General features: G+C 39.3%; 1 protein-coding gene across 1 annotated transcript in view; it reads right to left on the reverse strand.

The window, feature by feature from the left end:
* The window catches only part of xpo4 (exportin 4), a 63,946-nt gene that overhangs the window by 40,561 nt on the left and 1,539 nt on the right, over positions 1-21,846 (reverse strand). Inside the window, exons 2-7 of the mRNA XM_046053993.1 lie at positions 18,440-18,545; positions 15,686-15,827; positions 14,768-14,906; positions 11,876-11,992; positions 11,538-11,691; positions 1,337-1,449 (exon numbers count right to left, since the gene is read on the reverse strand). Coding sequence (XP_045909949.1) covers positions 1,337-1,449; positions 11,538-11,691; positions 11,876-11,992; positions 14,768-14,906; positions 15,686-15,827; positions 18,440-18,545 — 771 coding nt within the window. The remainder of the gene's footprint in view (positions 1-1,336; positions 1,450-11,537; positions 11,692-11,875; positions 11,993-14,767; positions 14,907-15,685; positions 15,828-18,439; positions 18,546-21,846) is intronic.

Consider the following 21,846-nt stretch of genomic DNA (forward strand, 5'->3'; position numbering starts at 1 on the left):
CAGACAGTTCCAGAAAATACAAACTGATCTGTTGTCCCTTATGTTCTGATACTAGTTGTATTTGAACACACCTCAAAGACTATGGCCAACAGTGCATTGACCACTGACATGTTCAGCACCTGCATCTGAGGCAGCAATAATATTTTCATGACATTCTTTAATCATACAGTGAGAGCGTGATTTACGTTGAGCTTGTGGAAGAACAAACTGCACAAATCACAGATTCACTAAGCTGAACAGTCAGTCTAAACATGCTCTCAACATGCTGAATCATCCAACTAGTCAACGATGCCCATGCTATCCTACTTTTAGTGCACATCAGGGCCCAAAGAGCGAAGTGAATAGACCAGTATTTGGCAATGTGCATGCAGTTGGTATAGTTAGAGTAGTGAATCAGTAACAAGGTGTAACTGCAGAGTGGCCTTTCACAGAGGTTGTGTATGTGGTTGGGGACGTGAAACAGGTAGTGGAAGGTAAAGAAGCAGAGCAGTATATGGCAGTAGGCAGCAGACAGGCTGGATAATGGAGCAGTATCTGGCGATGGGCAGCCAGAAGGCTTGGATGGATGCTGAATGAAAGAGGAGCTGACCGGTTTGTTCCACACTTCCCTTCCACACCGTTTGCTTAGCCAGCGTGGGCCACCTCTTTAAACACACAAGTCACTGCACAAAAATACACATTTACTTCACCGGGCGGTCCTTTGGACAGTAACACAATAACACAACCCCACTGCAAAGCACCCATAAATCTACTTAATGGTGCGTCCAAAACACCCACGACACTAGTAAAAACTTAAAATGTGCCAAAAAAGACGAGGTCAAGAGAAATTTCTTTGCCCAACATGAAAAGGCAAACTGTCTCTCTTTGTTTATTATAAATAAACCACCATGTAGAGGTCAGAGGGAAAAAATGAACAAGAAGAAAGGGTAAAGCAGGACACAAGGAAGCTCTGATGGAAATGTGTGAGACAGAAGAGCCTTCACTTTGGATGAATAACCTGAACAGCGACCTCCCTGATAGAAAGATATGGATGGATGGAAAACAGGACATATAGACAGACAGATGTGGTGAAGTGAAACAAAGTACATCTGAGAGCAATGCATCTGCAGGTTTCCTTTTTCATAATGCAGTTGAAAAGGAAATGGAAGACCGATTTCTTCAGCAAAACAAATGTAAAACCGATGTGACCTGGACAAAAATCACACTTGAAATAAATGTGCAACAAGAAAGCCCAACTACAAAACTGGAGACATTAAATCCCTTTTTTAAAAATCTTTACGTAACCTGCATATACTCTGAAAAGGATAAACACATCAATGATGGACAGGATACTCACTGTGAAGAAGAGGTCCATGACACGGGTGTCCAGCAGCGCTTCCCTCCAGGTCTCCGTAGGCTTGAGCGTGACGTTCTGCGTGGCCTCGAACATGGCGATGTAGTGTCGCCCCAGTGACCCGTCGCCAGTTAAGGCCAACAACAGCATGAAGACGAGGAGGAGGAGGAGGAGGAGGAGGAGGAGCGCCACACTCAAAAAACACCAGCTCCTGTCACTAAGCTCCCTCTAAATGGGTATTTTGGTGTGTGTGTGTGTGTGTGTGTGTGCGTGTGCGTGTGTGTGTCTCTTGCTGGCAGCAGAAACTTGTTAGCTTACTATCCCTCCCATTAACGCCGTCAATCTTTATTTCTTCTCACCCTCCCCTCTTTTGTTTTCTTGTCCTCCCTTTCTTCTCTTTCTCCCTAGTCAGCTCTTCATCTGCCACAGCTTTCACCGGCAGTAACTCTTGCCTTTTTTCTCACCCTCTTGTCCACTTTTCCTCACCTCCTTACAGTTTCTCTGCCTTGTTCCGATCGTTACCCTCTTACTCTCTCTAATTCCCTTCTTGTCCTCTTCTTCACCCCTCTTCCTACCAGCACTCTCTTGTTGTGCACACTCTGATTTCTCTCCTCTGCTTCCTCAAGATCTTAAACACACAAGACTGGATATCACTGCAGCCAATCGAGACACCGCGTCGCTCTGCCTCTTTGTCCACTCCTCTACAAGACGTCCTCGAGACTCCTTACTGCCCTGAAACACTCCCTCTCCCTCCTCAGCCAATCACTTTGTCTCTCCTCCCGACTGCTTTCCAAGACCAAAGCAAGACTCTCTTTTTGCCCCAATAACATATCCTTCACTTTAAACCTCCAACACACACTTTCTCTCTTCTGCCAATTGGCACTCTCTTCTCCCTCTTGATCACTTTCCAAATCTTTTTTCTTTATCCTAACAAGATGCCGTCTCTCCTTGCTCCCATAACCCACTTTCGCCTGATTTAAAACTTTGTCTAACCCTTTCTCCGTGCGCCCACAAGACAATGTCTCCTTTCTCTACACCCACAACAAGCCTTTTCACAAACCCACAACACACACTCTCTCCCCACGCAGCCACAACACTTCCTGTGTTTCAAGTCTCTTACACACACCCACATGTGTTTTCCTTAGCTCATCAAGAGCAATCCCCGTTGCTCCTTCCACTCTCCCAAAGGAGGCTTTTCTCACTCCTCACCCTTACAACCACACACACACACACACACACACACACACACAGACTCTTTCCTCAATCAAAGCATCTTACAAACCCTCGCTCTCCCCTTCCCCTCTCTCCCAAAACTGTTTTTCTCCTTGTCCTTACAGCATATACAGTTTCCTGATGAAAGCTTCATGCTGAAACAAGTCAGCAGATTTGTCAGCCTATCGATTACAAATAAATGTACCCAAAAGATCAACACATGAGGGGATTGTTTTTCCATTTTTGTCCTCTGGAATGTTGGCCCTTTTCCTGACTTTGTTTTGGGGAAATACAAACACACAATCTTTCTTCACTCTTACATCACTAAAGAACAAATGATCAAAAATCTTTTTCCACACACTGTCTTCAATTTTCATTCACAGAGACTCTTTAACGCGTAAAGATCCCCTAATTGACCCTTAAATAGCTTTAAGTTTAGAAAAATCATCTTATTCCACTCAATCATTTCTGCTCTCAGCTCAATCCCATGTTTTTATGGCTGCATATTTTATATTTTAGATATTGTTCATCATTTCATTAATTTGTTTCTCTAAATTTTAACCTGATTTATTTGGTATATTTTATGTAACTGTTTTGTAACTTTTGAATCTCCAATGACAATAAAATAAAGTTCTGTGGGTTTTCATGGCTGCACAGCAGCAAGTACATAATGACTGACCACTGGTTGATCAGTGGAGTTTTCCAGGAGGGAGTTATTCTCCTATCCAGGATATTGGATAGAAGATTTCTAAATACATCAAATATGACTCTCTTTCAATCACCCACACAAAAGACATAACAACACACACAAACCGATATCACTGCCCTGCGGCTCAGTGACAGCAGAAGAAGAAACTTCCAGAGGAATGTTTGATCAAAGCCAAACAGCGGCAGAGGCTGTCGAGGTCATGCATTCCTCCGACACCAGCCCACAGTCACTCCCCATGCACACACCCCACCACAACACACCACACCACACTTTTCGGCACAAAGGTTGGCACCTGTCTAAGGGCTGTGTGTGTGCGCATCCAAAGCCTTGCTTTCGGGCCTTGTTAAAAATAGTCGTGGTGAGGCAGAAGACCTCTGTCTGAACCTTTGAGAAGAGAGAAGGAATGAGAAAGAGATTGGAATAAGTAAGGAGGCCGCTGCAATATGACTAACTGCATGTTTACTTGTTTTATCCCAGTGTTTAACTATTTATTTCTGACGGGAAACTATCCTGATTTCTTTTTAAAAACTTTCTTTATTCTTTCACTTGCTTTTAACTACTTAAGCCTGCAACTTTCATGTTTGTCTTGAAGCGGTTTTCACAAAATTAACCAAGTTAAATGAAAAGTTATAAACTGACAAGGGATTTGCAAGGTAAAAGCAAAACATAAGAACAGAGAGAGAAACAATGGAAAAAATTAGTGAGTGCATATTCGGTTCTGCAACAAGTGGGACTGACCAAGTCCTTCTCCCTGCAGACGGAGGCTGTCTACGCAGGGAGGGACCACCTCGGTGACAGAGGTTGTCCAAACCCTCCTAAAGATCATATGACCGAGACAAAACTCACCAGAGACCTCAGGAATGATAACTACCCAGCTACTTCAACTATTTTACGCAGCCGGACAGAGACATAAAATGGGACCGACAGGTTGTGACAGCAAAAATATAGAAACTCTCTAAATAACGGAGAAAACAGGATCCCTGCAAATTTCATTAACACTGATAAGAATATTTTGAATTAAGAGCTGAATATAAGAATATCAGAATAAGAATACCTGATTGTTAAGTGTTCACTCAGTGTAAGTGCAAGCTCTTGAATTCTGAGGAAAATCTACTTGCCGAGTTGACAAGTGAATTTACAACTTCAACCATGCTATCCACACAAAAAAGAAAAAAAGATGGACTGCGTGCGCGTGTGCGTGCGTGTGTGTGTGCACATGCCTCCAGGATGAGTAATGTGCGCAGAGTGACTAGGACATGTGGCTGTGGTTTGGTGGGTTTTTAAAAGACATCACCTGCTACTATCTCAACCCTTCCAGCAGGCTCAAGAATAACTAATGTGACACGTCAATTTTCCACTGGAAAGATAAGAGGGACTGACAGATAAACAGACATATAGGCACACACAAACACATTCAACTGACATAATACACAGCCAAAGCAAACCACCGACCACAAGAGTATAAATTAAACACAAGTGAAAAGATTCACACACCCTTCGTTCTCACATTCAGTTGCCAAATATGCAGCCAGACAGACACATAAACACACATTGTAATATCTTAATTAAGACCAGCCACCAGTCAAATGGCAATAAAACTGCTGATGGTAGGTTTGTCTGATACACCAGTTACTTTGGCAGAGAAACAACCAGCATTTCAAATTTAATTTCCTGCCCTTATTCTGTTTAATGTGTAAAAAGTAAGCCGACTTTTTTCGGCTTCACATCTTCAGTGACAGACACCTGGCCGTCCACTATTTATGGCTTTGTATGTGAACCTTAGCCCAGGTAGTCTGCGTCAATGCACAGCTCTCCACTTCAAAGCATGATGGAACATAGTTGCAATAAAAGTCCGTCAGTCTTTCCTTCATGGGCTGTAATTCAGCGTGCAATGCTAAGCATAAACTAACCACATGACTACAAAACAGAAAATGTGGGCTGAGCCCTTTCTGAATTTTGTAAGAGAGGCTGAATTATGTGGACCACAAAACCAAACAACAAAATGTGTCAACGCCAACATTTTAATTGTGTCATCTTTGTGGGTTTGTTCATTTTGTTACCACATGCTAACAAAAATGGACTAGCTATTAATTAAACTCCAGTGAAATTTACAGACAACTTGGTCAACGCCCTCACATATTTGATTTGTGTCCCTTTGTCAGAAACCTTATAATAACAAGGGTGCTTCGAGCTAAAAGCTAACATCACCATGCTAAGACACACACAATAACAATGCTAACATGCTGATGTTTAACAGGAGTAATGCTTACCATGTTCACCATCTTAGTTTAGCCTGTTAGCATGCTAACATTTGCTAATTAGCACTAAACACAAAGTGCAGCTGAGGCTGATGGGAATGTTATTTGTTTTACAGCTATTTTTCATAAACTGAATGATTGAACAAATTAAAATTTTTGACTTGATTATGGGGCTTTACGGAAAGTTGGAGGCTCACCACCAATTCTTATCACAATTCGTCTTGAGAGAGGCATGAATGTCTGTACTAAATTCCATGCCAATCCATCAAGTAAATGTTAAGATATTTCACTGGATAGCATGGTGATGGTGCTAGATGAAAAGTCAAGGGATTTCCCAAGTTGTTAGTAGTTTCCTCAGCTTCACCATGAATGGACCATAGGTTAAAATGAAGGGCAACTTCAATCTTCAAGCACGTCCAGTTGCCCTTGATTTTAACCGTCCTTGTACATGGATATACAGTATGTACAAAATTTCATGGCAATCTATTAAATATTCGTCAAGATATTTCACCAAAAACTCAAGATGTCCACCACATGGTGGCACTAGAGAAAAAGTCAGGGATCACCAACATCAGCAGGAAGTCATCCTCTGGGAACATTGAATCTCAGGAAAAAAAAAGATTTAATGGCAGGCCATCAAATAGTTTTTCTGATATTTCAGTCTGGAACGAACAGCCGACAGAGTGACACTGCCACCTGTGGAGCTTCAGCAGGGACTAAAAAGAATCAGTGTTTCTTTGCATGTTTTAACTCCTTATCTGCATTGTATTGTATAAGACCATTTCCAAATGCAATATACAGTTTTAAATGTATTCATGTATTGCTCCTATCTTTCTAGGCAGCTGTTCATTTTATTTTATATCAGTGTGGTTTAAAACAAAGGAGATTCCCACAACAGTAAAAAAAAACCTTCTGGTTTGAAAATGGTTAACTAACGCAAAGTGTTTGTGATCTGCAATAAATGGGCTAAATTGCGCAACATCCCTGGTATTAAGTTTATTACGCCCGTCTACAACAAATGAAATCGGAATTCACATTTCACATACCCAACTCCTCTTTCATCAGCAATTTGCAGACACTGTACAAAGCACTTTACAGTTCAAATTGATAGTATTTTCATGACCACTTTAAATAGACAATCTCAGCAATCTGAACATTTTGCCGGCCTGAGCGACCATTGTCTATGAGGGTTGTGGATTAGCAAGCTTCTCCTGTATCCTCCATTCATTATGGTTGATCCTGACTGAGGATGGACCCGCTGCACAGGAAGACTGGCTGAGTGTCTGCCAGCAGCCGTGCGAAGAGCACAGCGTTATGCTAAGGCGCGTGGTAGGGTTTAAGTGATATATCCTGCCTTAAGTCTTCCCTGCAGCCTCGCCATGTGAAATAACAGTCCAGGAATACCTCCTCAATGACCCAACCCCTCCCTTTCCTATTTCCTTCTACTGTTTGGCCCCCTATCTGTTTAGACAGCAGTTGTCATTAATTCTCCCACTACTGAATTAAACCAATATTATATCAATCATGCCACTGTGCTCGATGCCAACTTGTTTCTTTGAGATTAGAAAGTGATAAGTTGTGGATAAAGACAGCAATTTAAACCTCAGGTTATTGGATGTGAGTTGGATTATTAATTAACAGCCTGCCTGCTTTTTATTTTGATAAACTCATGTTTATTAAGAGTTGTAAGAAGGTAAATTAGGCCCCTTTGCAAGTAAAATCAATATTTTACTACCTTTATTTAAAATGATCAAGCTTTGATTTCTGTCTTTTTTTGTTGTTGCAAAATGCTCCATAATGGCTGTCGCTGCTCACACCAACTCTTTGGTCTTCTTTGGTGTATTTAAGTTAAATTAGAAGCGTAATATGCACTATCTCCTGTGAAACAGAGGTCAGCAATGTTCAGAGCCATGAATGAAAAAACCTTTAATGAACTGATACCAATTGAATCGCTGCCGAAACACAGCAGAAAGTGAACATTACTTAAATGTCAAAGACCTACTTTACATTTCAGCAGTCTGTCGCACATCATCACATTCATGTCCAAAAGAATTGTAGATCATTTCTAAAGAGCCGATTTGACCTCGAAATGCTGTACTCTTTCAAAATGTAATAAAGAAAAATATTTTAAAGGGAGCATTGCAAGTTGTTAAAGAATAGAAAGTATCTACTATGTCACACAAAGAAAATACATGCCGTCACTGAACGTCCATCAGTATATTATCCATCTGTATATACCCTTCCACTTGTGTGTAGGCAGTGGCAGTTGAAGATTCTCCATACAGGTCAGGGCCAAGTCAAACATCCAGCATCAGCTTACACACTCCAAATCCTAACCTTAACCAGAGAGCTAACATACCTATATATTGACCTCTGAACAGCTAATGAGAATACTGAGCCGGGCTGAGGCAAGTGCTAGGCTGACAGTCGTCTCTTCAGCCCAAGAATAACTCCTAATAAGGCTGCTGGGGCTTATTGTTACTCAGAGAACTTAATGCCACTTTTATTACGCCTCACTAAAAATAAGAATTAAAAAAGCAAGAGGTTTCCTTCTTCTTCTCTTCTGACAAAGAAACAGACATAAATTGAGACAACAGTGCTCAATGGAAAAGACGGCCATGCTTTAATTTGAAACAACTCGAATTTTAGTGAGCTGATATACCATGAAATCTAAACACTGTCCTCCAGTGAAGAAAGGAACAGATGAGAGACAACAAAATGTGAACTTGCTAAAGAACAAAGCACCACTGGCTATTATAGTAACACAATTAACAGAGATGAATTCCCTCACCTACCAAATACATCTAAACAACATAAAGAAGATCTAGCAACAGGGATGGAGGGCAATCTATCTGTCAGCTCGGACAGACATTTACAGCACCTGACTGCTGCCGCGGTCTCAAGGCCCGACCGTGACCCTGCGGCAGAGTCAAGTCCAGTGTGGACTGACACAGTGTCGTACCGACGGCCGGAGAGCGTGCCTCCACCAGATGACACCAGAGCCGTGGGGCCTGGGTTGAGACGGAGGCGAGGACAGATAACATGCATGCCGCTCGGCTCGCTTTTTAAAAAAGGGTCTTTGAGCTGGTTGAGAAGTGTGCAAGTGCATGTATTCGTGTGTACGGCGGCTGTCAGCCACGCAATTAAGGAGAGGCCCTCTGAAACCCATGCTGGCATACGTAAGCATCGCACAGGCGTGTTGTAACACTTGCAGACAGGCGGCCACACTCATTCAGGCCTCCCAGCGGTCTTCATCAATCTCTTCTCCTTTTCAACAACAGCCCACACACTTGCAGGCTTTACATACACTCACATCATGCACAGAGAATTTCTATTTCTATGGCCCGAGATAGTCCATTCAACATCTGTGACAACTCCACATCAAGAAAATAGATAACTACAGCTGTGTTTGCATACCACTAGTACGTTGGGGAAACCTCATTTCATTTGTTATTATCTAGCCATCTTTGCTTCACACTCATTGCAGTAAGGGGTTGGTGATGTTGACAAAACTTTCTATCATATTATATGTAACTTTAGATATTGAGGTATAGTAAATTAGTAGTATAGTAAATGTTCTGGGAATTCAACTGAAAAGCCATTTATAGATCTAAAAAATTACCCTAAGGTAAAGTCTGGTTTTCGCAAAACCATCTGAAATAAATACCCACGTACTTCATCATACAAATGCAAAAAGCCAAATCCAGTCCTGCTCATTTAGTTTTAGTTGCCCAAAATGGTGACCTGACATGTTAAGGTGAGAATCATATTGGTGTAGCATAAATGGTACTGCAAAATCTCTCATGATCACTGTATATATAAATCATGTCACTTAATCAACCAGAAAGTCCCCCTTGCATGTAACAGTAGCTCTGGTAGCCCAATACAAAGTGAAATTGACTGCAACAGCTAATGTACACACACACACACACACACACACACACACACACGACTTAAAAGTGTGTCTTTGAGAGCACACACATATCGAAGCCGAGCGTGCCAGGCATACCAAGGGGAGCCTCAACAAGCCAAGGCGGGGTTGGTGGGCTGCTGGAATGATACAGAGATGGACATACAGACACCTCTTTGAAAGTGATACATGGCCCTGGCTGGCAGCAAAGCGCCACTCCAGATCCCCTCAGACAGGCAGAGAGATGCCAGGCTGGTTGGGATTTAGGCTGTAATGAGCCCAGCCGTGCGAGTGTACACACACACACTTAACACAACACACTTAGTGTCTAAGTTCACTCCACAATGCGGCCAACTGCTAAGATAACATGGATGTGTGCACAAGAGACGAACTACAAAGCAAAACTAATGGACAGATATAAATTCCTGGGTATCACATATTTGTAGGGCCAGATACACACACGTGCACACACAGCATTAGCCATTATGGAGACAATCCATACTCATGTACACAAAAACCCCAACTCATATATATTTGGCCAAATAAGTATATTACAAGTGGACAAACACAGGGTACTACAATAAGGACAATTACAGGACATTTCTAAGCCAAACATGAGCCTGTTCTCTTAACCTGAAACCGTCAGTTCTGCCACTTTTTCAAAACTAAAGACAACCATCTTCTCTTTCTGCCTCTAGATACCCAGTTTCAATTTCCTTCACAAACCTTTTCACAACACTGGGAGATGCTTTACAAGCTAGCGTGCTTTCATTAGGTCCAATAGCGTAAAGCAATACAAATGCTAAATTACATTGTAAGGACGAGGTTTGCTATAATTCTTCATTACACTTTGACTTTTTGGAATAGGTTAAGTCAAAGTCAAACAGTTAAGTAACTCTGAAAAAATTAATACCACAGACGCTGAACTTAATCATTTCAATGTTCACCTTGTATTAACCTCCAAATACATTAGATAATATGTTTGGGTAAAATGCTTAAACTAACCTGATCATCTGACTGCTTTTGTTGCAGACACAACTGACTTTTGTTGGAAAATTGAGTGCAGCAATGTCATGGTGCCAGATTTCAGCAATTAAATTGCTGAAATCTCAAACCAATAAAAGTGTTGGCTAAAACTACAAACATAAAGCCAGTGGGACTGTCTGATTTTAAGATGTTATTCTGTGCCCCACTAGGCATAATTACGCTATAAAATTACAGTTTTTCATAATAAAATACCATAAAACTTTGATTAAAAGCCCAGGCTTTTATTTGCTAAAATAACTCAATTGACCCTGCCTTTATTTGGGACAGGCCTTTAATTCACAAAACTGAAATAGGCTACTATGAAACAGTTTATATATTTCAAACAGAATATTACTTGTATAAAAAATATTTTGAAGGCAGCAACTTAACGAAAACAACAACAGGGTGCAGGATGAGAGAAGCGTGGCAGAAGTTAGCAGACAGAGAGCAATGGACTTCACATGACAGGATTCATAGCTTGGATTCATTTTTATGAAAAGATTTTTGATTCTTTTGATGGGTGGACCCTTACACACTAAAGGAATATAAATAATCAAGGAACGGACACATTTGGACTTAACGAGCGCTTCAAAGGTAAAAGGGAGTCGGGACTTTTTCTTTTTCTTTACATCTCTTGTACATGCGGTTTCACTGGTAAATCTATAAGAATTACTTTGGGTCTTGTTGTTTCCATTAAATTAACTGAACGATTGAATTGTAGAGATTCTAACCGATCTAACAATGTGTAGCATGTCCATACTGACATGTTGATAATCTGTTAATATATGTATTAACGATCTAAGCAGCTTAGAAGCAGCTAAAGCAGGCGAATCTGTGGGGTTTAAGAGGTTTTATACATCCTGTTTTATACAACTTGAAGTTTTACGGTATATTCCAACATTTGAAATGGCCATGACAAAAGCTGCACTTAATGTGTAGTTATGTAGCTAACTGGGACTTAGCTGTTTTTCTTTGCCATATTTTTGCAGACTTTTTATCCAATCATGTGTCAAGATCTATAAATAATCAAATATACTATCCTGACCTTTCCAGGTGTAATAATCCCCATCAGTCACAAAGAAAGGATATGATTGGGTGGCAGGAAGTTCCAGCTGAGGACCTGGTTGGCCAGAGCCAGGTAGCGCTGGAAGACAGACGACATCTGGGCGTTTAGGTTTTCTCGGCGGCTGAACTCCTGCAGTACCTCCATGGTCAACATAAAGATCTGACGCAGGCCCTCTTCCTGGAAGCAAGGGAGGGATGGAAGCAACAGAGACAGACGGATGAATTCAGAAACAAATACTGATACATAAAGGAAAAGCAACCGTCTATGACTAGTTTAGAGAAAAAGAATGAAGAACAACAATCCCTCCTTTTACAACTTTACTGCTGAAAACAGAGAACAGGAGGTGAGGTGGGGAACAAACCTGGAACAGACGCTTGCAGCTGCCGTGAAACTCCATGCTGAGCCCGATGCTGCTGGTCTTACTGGAGCTGGAGAACTCACTGAGCAGAGCGGTCAGGATGGAGCAGGCCAGTGTTTGCTGCAGCAGAGGGGGTTGTGACATCATACAGGCCAAATGTTATGCAAAGAATTATACTGGAGGCCAAACTTGAGCATAGATCATCAGTGAAGACCCAAAAAGGAGAAAGCCTGACTATACTTCATGTGGCAATCCAATACCATACTGCATACTAATTCCAAGGAAGGTTTTAATATGAGTTGGGCACATTGGAAACACTACAAAATTAACTATACTGAAAAAAAATCTGTTTGCAGCTTGGTCTGCTGTTGTTGTACACTAGTGCTCCACAATGCAATGCACAAAGGAAATGGAGCAGCTGCTCACAGCTGCAAGACATTATAACAAGCTGTGGTTGGTGGTGAGACTGCTTAGTGAAGATCTGAGTAAACAAAAATAAGTATGAAATCTTTGGAACAACAGTTTGCCTTCTCTATTTTGAGGATTACTTTGCAGCGATGCCTCACAGTCACAGTGAAATTGATTTCTGTGAGCACACATACTGCATAATGTCCTGTACAAAATAGTAAGGTATATTGAATTTCACAAACTACAAAAGTATACTAGAATTATTATGAACCGTATACTGTTGGTATGTAATATACAAATGGATCTGTTCTAATGAACATGCATCTACTAGTCGGAAAAATTACAACTCTTTTCACAACTTATGGATAAATGATCAGTGGTAAGGAACACACATGTTGGGTATTACAGGACAAATTATTATTAATTAGTATAATTCTCAGAGACAGCTAGTCCTAAAAAGAGTTTATTGAAATCATCAAAGAACAGTAATTTAATTTGTACTCACAATCTATTTAATTTTCAGAGTGCCTTTGACCTGTAAATACTGATTATTTCAGTACAGATGAATCCCTTTATTATTTTTTAATATGGCATAAAATACAAAACGGCCAGCGATTTTCTTTAGCCCAAGGTGATATCCTCAAATTGCTTGCCAACCAACAGTCGAAAACCCAAAGATTTTCCATTTACAATTATATAAAGCTGTGGAAAGCAGCAAATCTTCACATTGTGAAACTCGAACCAGCAAACATTTGGCATTTTATGGTTGATAAATCACTCAATGATTGATTAATTACCTTTACTTTAATTAGATTAATTAATTAATCAATCCACTAATTATTTAAGTATCAGTTCCTTTTAACATCATGCAGTGGACACCAGATCAAAATTTGCCAAAATCTGCTGATTAAAAGGGCATCCCTCCCAAGCAGCTAATTCACTCACTCACAAACAAGTGCTGAATATTAGGACTTTTGTTTTGAATGAATGCATAATATTTCAGAAGGGAATCTTTTTCCATAGTCTCTAATTGTAAAATGACTTTGCCCTCTGTGTTCCAGATTCTGAAGACTGAGGAATGACGAATTTAGTTTAGGAGAACAATAGTTGTGGGACTTCAGCCCAAACAAACACTACATTAGGTGGCTTAACTGATCACTTCGTCCTGTCTGGGTTTGTACAACCAAAAAAAAAAAAAGACAGAAATCACCAGCTGTGGTCTATAATTTAAAAAGCACTTTCATCCCTCCACCACATAGATGCCCTTCTCTTGTTTGGTGAGGGAAACAAATGAAATAGTGCCACCTATTGGATTAAGAGGAGATGCCCAGTTCGTTTTATAAAACCAATGAGCACTGAGGATTGAGTCATGCCAATATCCCCCCCCAAATGTGACACAAATATTTTGTGTCCTGTATGTACATAGTCTTAATTTTAGAAACTTTGGCTTCATCTTTTTCCCCCCATAAGGTCACCCAAGCAGTTCACAGCACCAAACACCAAAAACATATAGACAAAAAGGTTTTGAGTACATGAACAAAAAAAACAGGCACTTGATATAATACTTTTGTCTAACCACAGGAATGCGCCTGGAGCTTCTTTCCCAGTACGGCCTTTGTGCCATTTTTTTATTTTCAGACTGAGCTCTGTGTAATCTGAGCCAGATCCCATGCAGGAAGTCTGTAACCAGGGCGCAAATGTGGTCCATCAAGTCACAGATAAAATAAATATGATCAAAGCTTTAACCCAGTTAAATGTGAGTGAAATACACTCAACAAGTTCAACCATTCTGCAACTGTGTTTTGGGTAACTGTTGTGTCTGTTAATGTATTCTTTGACTATAAGAACATAATTTATTATAGACAGGAGTAGGGCTTGTATTAATATGATTTGCTTTGGATGTAAGACACAATTTACTGTGAGAGGCACAAAAAAGGTGAACCAATTAAACTGTCAAACTTTATTTGTATCACTCTTCGTCTATTTGAATCTCAACTTGCACATGTGGCGTTTGAAACAGCGGAGAACACTGATGATGGACAACATAGTGTTTGTACAAGATAGTTCGGGGGTAGAGCTGTGTTTGTGTTAGTCGATGAGGTTTTCCTGAGACCTTGCTTAGGTTTTTACAAGGTTGGAAATTAAACAAAAAAGGGAAACCTTTATTTACTTCTTTATTTACCTCATTTTGATTTTAAGTCACATTTTATAAAGCTGCCTAAAAGTCACCAACATATACTTATTTACTAATTTAATGTGATCCTGACAGTCTTTGTGTAGTCAAAACACAAGAAGAAACTACGGCATATTGATCAAGTTGCCTTTTCATCTCAATTTAACAAGCATCTATACTGAAGCGCTGGGCTTTGACATTGTGGAAGATATTTTGGTGATCTAATGTGTCTTGCACGTGGGCAAAAACAAAAAAGGGGAACATAAATGGTTTACAACACATTATGTACTGATACATCTGTATGTCTTTCTCACCACTGTGGGGTTCCCGCTGCTGATGAGCTGTCCGACCTCGTGAAAGATGCTTTTGCAGTTGATGCTTTTGTCTAGAGAGCCCCTCTTCACGATGACCGCCACAGCCAGCAGGATCTGCTCTCGGACATACTTCTGGAGACTGGAGGAAACAGGAAGAAACTGACAGTAAGTGCGACAGATATGAGGTGAACAAAACACTGACCGTCCGCAGGGGTTGAGAACACGAAGAAAAACAAAGTGAAAGAAAGATGCTGAGGGTTCAAACACAGCTGCAGCTTATTTCCTTTGGCTTGTATCACATGGAAGATTGCCTTTTTGTTTTGTTTTTTTAAATAACACTGTCTAATCAAACAAAAGTAAATAGGAATCCTTTTAGCTTGTTATTTGAATAGAATTTTAACTTCGCTGCACCAGGTCAGAGAAATTGGCAGAGAATAAGTATGTACTCTTTTTCTCTTCTGATTATACCCCAGGACACCTGAAAAACAGCTATTTATGAGCATCAGCCTAGACTTCCCATGTATGAGGACCCACAGGCTATCTGATATCTGATGTGCAACAAATTTTGCGTATAAAAGATAAGATGCAAAACATTTCTTGAGACTTGTTGAGTTAGAAACCCAATTTCAAATGCCATAAAACCTACTTGCACAAACAATCAACCAAACAAATGAACTGCTGCTTTTGGTGTGATGCCACCCAGATTTATAGGTATATTATTTAATCTAGCTCATCAAAAAGACCATCCTATATCTGTGATATTTGAAAGGCTAGCTGATGAATATTAATGGCTCTTGAATTAGCTGCACATTTTTCTGTGCTTTAGACTTATGTAAGAGGAGGTGAGGTCTATTGATGTTCTTCCACTCCTGTAAGACACACAAACAAATTTATTATGCCTCTTTCCTTCTTTCTTACTTGGGTCTCTGTAAAACGTAGGTGAGGAGGAATGCCCGAAGCGACTCGATGCTGGTCTTTTCCAGCAGGATCCATTCCCGCACCACTGCCTCCATGATGGCTGTGGCTGCCTGAAACAGCACATAGTCCACCTTACTGGTCTCTGGAGATGGGAAAAGGAGGTGCGAGAGAAGAGAAATAAGGAAGGAGAAAGATTAGGAGAAATGGATTGTTAAAATGAACTGATGTTCTCCTTTTGAGTCAGTACATTTACTTGCACAAACATGTAAATACAAGTTAGTTACAATGCGTTTGAAATCCCAGATTGATGTTTTAGCACAATAAATGCATTTACATGCTTTGCAATTATCACACTTTCCTAAAAAACCTGCGTTTACAGTCTAAGGATGGAAATTATGTCCACTAGCCATCTAAATATAAGGTGCTGTCCTAGTTATCATAAAAAATACTTGCTGATTGATGGTTTCTGATAGTATGCCATTTCAGATGGCATGGGGATATTTTTATTTTGTACTTTAAAACTTTTTGTCCCATGGGGCAATTGGTTCTGCAGCAAAACATACATAAAGACAGGCATAGATTAGATACAAGACTAAAAAAAAATAATATACTGAGTATTGCTGACTCCGGTTGTACAACAGTGGAATAAAGTGCTCAATTTAGGGACATTAAATTGTGCCTGTATACAGTAAATATCAAAACCTTAAACAAAATTCAAAATTCCCACCCATAGTTAAGTTTTATGATTTGTGATAGATTATCGCTTAATAAGATGTGGCAATATAAATGCTCTATTTCTTGAGTTATTAGTTGTTAAATTACAGTTTTAAGGCAATTTTATTTATATAGCACATTTCATTACAAATAAACGTAACATGCTTTACATTAAAATGAAAGCAGCAACTGATAACATACACTTAGTGTCCAGTTTATTGGATACACCTAGCTAAAACTAACGCAGCCCTACAATAATATTCTACTTTCTTGAAGGTTAAAATGATTTTGTTGAAACTGTTTTAGGCCCTGTCTCCACCAAAGTGTTTTTTACCAGCAGAAAACGCCTAGCTGGGAGCGCTAGGGTGCGCTTTGGAGGCGCAGCATTTTTTTCGGCTGAGATGCTTTGGTTACTATTATACATAATATCCGTGGAGGTGATGTGCTGCAAGTAGGCTACCTAATTTTACTGAATGTAAAAATGTCGCCACAAAGTAGCCTACAGTAGCCCTAGGCCTACTTGCACTGGCCCTTGCTCTGCAAGAATAGAAGGCTGAAACATGTAGTGAGGGGACCGACTCGCCGTACGTGGGTCCATGAGATTTTGCGGGCGAGGAAATAACTCTGCAAGAAGGCACATCGAAACTACACTCAATTAAAGAATGTACTGTCTCTTCTACATGCAATATCCCTGTGATGGATCAGGTAACATACCTGGAAGCAGTGATCTCCAAAGACCAAAACGCAAGAAGTCTATTCAATTTTAACCCAATCACTGACAAAACAAACAAAGAAATTAAACCATTGGCTGCTCAGGGATTTATCTATGAGAGGCAGAATATTACTATCTAAAGCAGAAGGCATATCCAGACTCACTTACTTGTCTTTGGATGTTGACACAAAAGAATTGGCAATATGTTGTTTAATTTTGTCTGGAAAAACAAAACTCTGTTAAAAAGTCTGTGATTATGAACACTACTCAGTGTGGGGGTTTGAATTTTCTGGACTTCACAACTCTAAAATCAATTGCCTTAGACAATTCGCTAATAATCCTTCGTCATTATGGAATTTCATTCCAAATGCAATCTTTTCCAAGATTGGTGGCCTGGACTTTCTTTTATTATGTAATTATAATATCAGCAAAATCCCTAAACTTTCATAAGAACATGCTTTGTCCGGGTCTCTCTTATTTAAACATAACTTCTCTCTACACCAATATTATATTTGGAATAATAATATAAAAACAAGTCAATATTTTTTGAAAACTAATTTAATAATAATATTTTACTTGTTAGTCAACTGTTTGAAACTAATAGGAGACTATATAGCTACTCAGACTTGGTGCTTTAACCTGGACATTTTAATCAGAAAGCCTTAATGAATGTTAAATTATTTTTGTAGAATGAAATGCTGTATGTGGGCGGTACGGTGGTTAGCACTGTTGCCTCACAGCAAGAAGGTCGTGGGTTCAAACCCCGGCTGCCCCGGCCTTTCTGTGTGGAGTTTGCATGTTCTCCCCGTGTCTGCGTGGGTTCTCTCCGGGTGCTCCGGCTTCCTCCCACCATCCAAACACATGCAGGCTAGTTGATAAATTGTCCTTAGGTGTTGTTTGTCTAGCGATGGACTGGCGACCTGTCCAGGGTGTAACCTGCCTTGCGCCCGATGTCAGCTGGGATTGGCTCCAGCGACCCTGTACGCATGGTTGACGATGGATGGAAATGTTGTATGTCTTTATGTGCTGTATGTTAATTTTCAATTAAAAAAACTAATTAAACTCTCGGCATTGGAAAAAAATCGCCCAGTGCGGAAAAGATGCTCAGCGCCTCGTCACGCTGCTGGTGTTTTTACCATGATGTAAGAACGCGGCACTCCCATTACAATCAACTGAAAAAAACCATTGGCCTCAGGAAAAAACGTGGACACAGGGCCTTAGAGAGGTGTTGATTCAACTTGTATGGGGTTCATTAGATTAAAAATGTTAAAATAAAATGATGTCTTAAAAATAAGCTATGCAGCCTAAACAATTAAGTCACTAGTTACCTAAGATGTGCTTGCAGATGGCAAAAGGGGATTTGGATTTCCTGAAGGAGAGGAATATGTGTTCAGCATGCTGCCTCTGTTCTGTGCTGACCATGGACGGCGGTGCCTGTAAAAAATAACATTAAAAAAACACACATTAGCATTTATAGACAACGCTTAGTTTATTTTTACAATGGTCTAGAAAATTGAGTTCTCATACTTCTCAGAACATCTAATTCAAATATATATTTGTGATTTTAAAACTTTTTTTTTTGGTGGGTTATGGTCAACGAGTATATAGCTGCTAACATGCTAATAGTAGCATGGGCTTGTTAGCACAGTGCTAATATACCCTTACTGAAGCATGATTATTATTTTATGTGTCCAAGAAAAATGTATGTTGAGCCAATGGAAGGTATATTGTTGAAATGTGCATGTGCACTGTGAAAACACTGTACATATGTTTGTAGATTGTGGTTAATGATATCAACAGAGCTCAAACTACAAAACACTACAAAAGGTTAGCAGGATTTCAATTAGCTTTGTGTTTTCTTGATAATGTTGGTCTCCACATTTGTGAAACACAGGTTTAGCTATGTGACATTATGTCTTTGCTAACATTGTAGCAGCCAGGAATGCATATAAGGTGTTCTGTGATGAAATGCTGCTGCTGAGCACAATACCTCTTGCAGGAAAAACATGCCATAAGATGAAATAGAAGAAGATGTTCTACTAGCAATCATATTTTAAATACAAAGAAAACTGACATGTCAGGTGCAAGACATGACACTGCTCAGTACCACAAGGATAATTTTTTACTCCTTATTTTGTCAAATCAAAAATCCAGATGAGAACGTTTATTTTCATGCTGTAAATTCACTGACAACCAAGCTCACAGCTGGACAAGTTTGTCCCAGGAAAGGAGGCACCATTAGTGGTTCGCTAAGATTAGAGATGGTACAGTGTACAGTAAACGTTCATTAAAACAAATACTATTAAGAGAACTATTACACGCCCTGATATTAATATTGTAGTCATACTTTATAGAAGAAGTACAAAAACAAGACAGTCAATAACAGAAAAGCCTCCATAATAACAAAAAAGGCATTACAACACCAAATGCGCTATGAATAAAAGTGAGAAAGTGTTACACAGACTTTTATTGAGTAGTGTCGCCATGATACAGCTCAGCAGGAAAGTCACATTCCAGGCCTAATTGCAGTAAAAGCAGCTCTGCGGCTGAAGGCAGCAGAGTAAAGAAAGACCGTTTATCTGAGCGCACACAGACACACACTCACTTCAAGACACATAATATACTATGATGCAGTCGCAAAACATGCCATGCCCAAAAAATTCAATGACAAATATCTCACTAACATGGAATATATATTTGATGACAAAAAATTTTAAAGTGGCACTAATAAATATTCATTTTATATTAACAATGGAATCAACAGTGGACTCTGAAGCTTCTGACTGAAGCATTTTAAGCGTCTTTCAGCGAACTGTTTTGATTTTAAAGCCCACAACCTTAAGGTTTTAGTTCAGACTCATTGCGCTCATCTGCATCATTTTCAACCACAACAGGCAGAAGTTTTCAACTAAGTCTGATAAACACACTTTACACCACTAGTTTTCCTAGCTTACCACAAAAAGCAAACAGACAGATTTGCTGGCAAACATAGTGGAGCATTTAGCAGCTAAAGAGACAGATATTACAGGAGCTGGTGGAGACCAAAACAGAGCTAAAAAAAAAAAGGAGACTGGCTTTGGACTTACATTCATCAAGTAGCCAGAGACAAGAATCCAAATGAATGAAAATGTTGTTTTGTGTCCGCTAAGTGTGTAACTCAACTGTTCTGCTAACAAACTTGCAAATGCGAGCTGAATTAAAAATGCTAAATTGTTTATTTCAATCAATGACTGTTTATTACATTAAGGAATAACTATAAACCATATTAATGCTTTTAATATCAAGTAGATTTTCTATAAAAATCAAAATAACAAATTTAAAGAAGTCCCATGCCTATAGACTGTCATGTAAATATTAACATGTTTGCATATTCAACGGTACGGACAGTACTTACTTAAAGAATTGTGAATGTACTTGTCACAGTTTGGACACATTTTCATTACCCAAGAGGCACACTTAACTCACAACAGAAAGTCACCCATAACATATTATACAATATGTTCAAAGTGAGTCTGGGAAACCTCTATGGTAAATATCATGTGCTATTGCGGTGAATATTTTGCTGTATTTCCTTCTGCTCTTGTGCACTGACCACCTCGACAGAGAAGCTACTACTGAGTGCTACTCTGCTCTAAAATACTGTCATACTATCATAAAAAAAAAAAATCAAGATACTGATGGATAAATTTTACTCAAGTACAAGATCAAAATATGAATTTAATTTGATATGGTACAATGATTTCTCGACTGAATACAGCTATCAAGAGAGCAAAGTTAAAAGGTTCTGTACCAAAGAAAGTGTGTTTGGCATTTCTAAAAAAAAAAAAACAAAACAAAAAAAAAAAGGTAACAAAGGTAAAACAGTGCTTTGTTAAAAAAAAAAAAAAACGAAATCAACCAGTTTTTAGCCCTTTTGTTTTGTGTCGAAACATTTTCTCATCATTGATAATGTCTTGTAATGATTATGTTTTTTCCCCCACAAAGTCAGGAGGAGGTAGTCAATTCAGTGCCAGTATAATGTATTGCCTGATCACGGCCCTGTAGTGTCAATCTATTAATGTTTTGGGACTAATAATCCAGATCTTCACTATAATAATCCACTCTACTTTACCACACTATTCAACTACTCACCATGTACACTCAATATGGTTGCTGATGGTAACTGATGTATTACAATACATAGGGCTGGAACTAATGATTATTCCCAAAACGACGTCTTTAAATGTCTTGTTTTGTCCCCAACCCAAACATATTCAGTTACTGTCATAAATGAGGAAACAAACGAGAAAATATACACATTGGAATCAGAGAATTTGAATTTTTTCTAAAAAACAACAAAACAATTCATGTATTATACTACCTTAATAAATGTCATAATACTACAATAGTTTTTATCAAAACTGTAGAGAGGTGATATAATTTATAGTGTTATTTCAGTGACGGTAGACTAGATGTTACAAACACCTCTTAATACAGTGCTATGCAATTCACAAGCAGTATACCACAATGTTCAACAAATTTTGAAATAAATTGTTCAATTCACCATTTATATTGAATAAGGTCTTGCACCGAATAGTACAAAAGCTATACAACTTAATGTTCCGGCCCTGCTTCATCGAGGCACTAAAATCTGCACATTACGGATCACAATCCCTAAAATAATGCCAGATAATCAATGATAAATATCAGCACACTGGCCAGATCAGAATCTCATCCAACAAACTAAAAGGGAGCA

This window comes from Micropterus dolomieu, linkage group LG07, assembly GCF_021292245.1.
Source record: "Micropterus dolomieu isolate WLL.071019.BEF.003 ecotype Adirondacks linkage group LG07, ASM2129224v1, whole genome shotgun sequence".
Taxonomy (NCBI): Eukaryota; Metazoa; Chordata; class Actinopteri; order Centrarchiformes; family Centrarchidae; genus Micropterus; species Micropterus dolomieu.